We start from the raw sequence: 3064 nt of genomic DNA, 5'->3' as shown, positions 1-3064 counted from the left end.
TTTCCCATAAAATTAATGGTTATTCTTTAATAAATATTATTTTAAAATTTTAAAAATTCATGGTAAATTTTTGGACATTACAAACTCACACCCCTTAAACACGTTCAAATTTTTTTTGTAATACATATAACTCCAATTTAATAATAAGTACCCATGTCCTAGTTGCACATAAATCATCGTATTATCGAATGCGATAACAAAATTTTGAAATTTAAAGGGCCTCATTTTTTGTATTTGTCCCTAGCCTCAAATTGACTTGGACCGTCTGTACACTTCCGACAAACCCCATACCCTACAAGTACCATCACCGAGCCTTCGCCTTCGTGCGATATCGGTAGAACTTTTGTTTTTGATAACAAATTAATCATGGATCTCATCGAGCAAAAAATATGGCTACCGGCGCAATCAGAACATATATTTTCTGATGAATAGACGGGTTGATACGGTCACATGCGTCAAGGTGAGAAAAAAAAATGGGTTTTATTTGTTTTTTATTATGGTGTCTACAGAGCATCCTTTTAAGGGTGTTACCATGTTATCGTGAGAACCTTCAAAACAACGGCATTGTACATCTTAAAATATGATATATTTTTACGTTATAAAAAAAAGTGGATGAAAGTTAATTCCAAAATTAAATGGGTTTTGCAGATATGGATTAGTTTGTGATAACGACAAGTTTGTTTAAGGAGACTGAGTTTGTATGTCATACAATCTGTACATCATAGTAAATGCGTGATATCTTTTAAAAGTGATATGTTTTAAGATTTGTTTTTTACCCTATATATAATAAAAAGCGCACGCACTCAGAAAATACATTGACAATTAATTCGAAAATCAAATGGAATTTCAGAAACCAATAGTTACGGCATTTTTGTTATTAACCCTAGTCATTAGAGCCTTTGCTGATTGCAGTTGTGAAGACGAAGAAATCCACGGCAACAAAAGCGAAACCCTTAAGTACAAATTAATCGCACTTGCTTCCATATTGATTGCCGGGGGCATCGGCGTATCTCTACCCTTCGCTGGCAAAATCTTCCCGGCCTTAGGCCAAGAGAAGGATGGTTTCTTCCTTGTAAAATCATTCGCTGCCGGCGTGATGCTGGCTACAGGGTTTATCCATATACTTCCAGACGCGTTCGAGAGCCTGACGTCTCCGTGTTTGAAAGAACAGGTGTGGGGGGATTTTCCATTATCTGGGTTTGTGGCTATGATTGCAACCATTGTGACGTTGATGTTTGAGAGCTGGTCAGCGGCATGCCAGCCTAAGAATCAGACGGTAGCAGTTGAAGGGGTTGACGATGAAGAAAAGAACGTTGGGGTTGTGACTGTTCACATGCATGCAACCCATCACCATTCTCACGCCAATGATAATTCTCAAGTTTATCGATATCGGATTATTTCCCAGGTAAATTACTAGATCTTTCAAATCTTTTTCTTTCTTTTGAACGACAAAGTTGATTGAAATAAAAACAGCTAGGTTATTATAGACACTAACTAAACTAAGATGAACCAATCGACAATAGCAGAGAAAACTGTATTTGAGTGCAATGCTAACTTATGGATGGAGTAATGACAGTTTTAACTTATTAATACCGAAATACTTGGTAAGAAGACATGATCTAAAAACTGTATTTGAGTGCAAGATTAAGGTCTTAAATGTTATACTTGAATTAGAAACTTATTAGAAAGTAAATGCTGCAATTATTTCAGTTTTTAATATTTGAATTAGAATCTTGTAGGAAGACAAGCACACATATCATTTAAGCATAGATGGTAAGATTCATTAAATAAATAAGTTGATCCGATTATATTAATCTGTTATATAGACGATATCCTTTAATTATGTCTATAATTAAATTTTAAGGTGGGTTACAAGAAGTAATATATTGGTGAAAATATTATTTATCTTTTGGATCGCAGGTGCTGGAATTAGGAATTGTCGCTCATTCAATAATTATAGGATTATCGTTAGGTGCTTCCAAAAGTCCGGAAACCATAAAACCACTTATTGTTGCCTTATCCTTCCACCAATTTTTCGAAGGATTAGGCCTCGGTGGATGCATCTTTCAGGTACGGATTTTATCAACAAATTAGATTTATTTTAGTATACATCATTGGGTTGAATATCAACTATGGCTACGAATAAATCCTAAATAACATGGTTCACTTACTTCAGGCAAAAATCAAATCACTGGCGACTATATCAATGGGAGCGTTTTTCACCCTTACGACTCCAGGTGGAATTGTAATTGGAATATTGCTGAGCAACAGTTATAAAGAAAACAGTACAAATTCTCTTATTGTCGAAGGCGTGTTAAATGCTGCATCGGCTGGAATGTTGATATATATGGCACTTGTTAACCTACTTTCTCCGGATTTCAATAATCCCAGGATGCAAAACAAGAAGATGCTTCTACTTGGTTCAAATGTTTTTCTTCTTCTTGGTGCCGGCTTGATGTCTCTCCTAGCCAAATGGGCTTGAGAATATATTGTTTTCACTGAATGGATTTGTCAAATTACAATTTCCTGATAACTAAGAGCATTAATTTTACAATTGTTTAAAAAATTATGACAAACAATGGTTTAAGGATTACATTTACTCTTAAAGATTAAAACTAAAAATGGTTAAAAAATAAAAAAAAACATCAAAATCTAACAAAAACACTAATCCATTCCGAAAGAATATTATTGTTAAGAAACAATTTATAAATTCTGACAGAAAACATTCTGTTAGAATGCACTATTGTTCTCCATGTTTCCTTTATTTTCCACATTAATGGCAACCTCTTCAAAACCTAAATCCACAAAGAAAACATAATCAACTTTCAGATATTAAAATTTTTAGTGCATTAAATAGAATAAAACAATAAATTCCGATAAATTCTAATAGAATGCATTTATATAAATAAATTCTAACATAGTCTTTTCTTCTATATGCATAAACATTATAAAACATGTATAAATGTATTCTGTTAGAATCGAAAATCAGTGAATAAATCAAATGGAAGATCCATGTGAAGAAACGTAAATCAGTAACATTCAGAGGAAGAATTGAAAGCAATCA

The 3064-nt window shown here is 33.4% G+C and overlaps 1 protein-coding gene across 1 annotated transcript; it reads left to right on the top strand.

The window, feature by feature from the left end:
* The first annotated feature begins 838 nt into the window (after positions 1–838).
* LOC145156484 (zinc transporter 1-like) lies at positions 839–2539 on the top strand. The gene is made up of 3 exons (XM_079075827.1): positions 839–1405; positions 1921–2070; positions 2177–2539. Exons 1-3 carry the CDS (start codon positions 839–841, stop codon positions 2480–2482), a joined length of 1023 nt encoding a protein of 340 aa, XP_078931953.1. The 3' UTR covers positions 2483–2539.
* Positions 2540–3064: the final 525 nt, after the last annotated feature.

This window comes from Lactuca virosa, chromosome 2, assembly GCF_052849685.1.
Source record: "Lactuca virosa cultivar CGN04683 chromosome 2, Lactuca_virosa_CGN04683_v6, whole genome shotgun sequence".
NCBI classification, from domain to species: Eukaryota; Viridiplantae; Streptophyta; class Magnoliopsida; order Asterales; family Asteraceae; genus Lactuca; species Lactuca virosa.
This window is presented reverse-complemented; position numbering and strand designations above follow the sequence as displayed.

What these genes read in the sequence shown, in the direction of transcription:
- LOC145156484 (XM_079075827.1), top strand. Translation starts at nt 839, where the DNA reads ATGGAATTTCAGAAACCAATAGTTACGGCATTTTTGTTATTAACCCTA. An exon ending in GATATCGGATTATTTCCCAG is followed by an intron (nt 1,406 to 1,920) that starts GTAAATTACTAG and finishes TTTGGATCGCAG; the next exon opens with GTGCTGGAATTAGGAATTGT. An exon ending in TCGGTGGATGCATCTTTCAG is followed by an intron (nt 2,071 to 2,176) that starts GTACGGATTTTA and finishes CACTTACTTCAG; the next exon opens with GCAAAAATCAAATCACTGGC.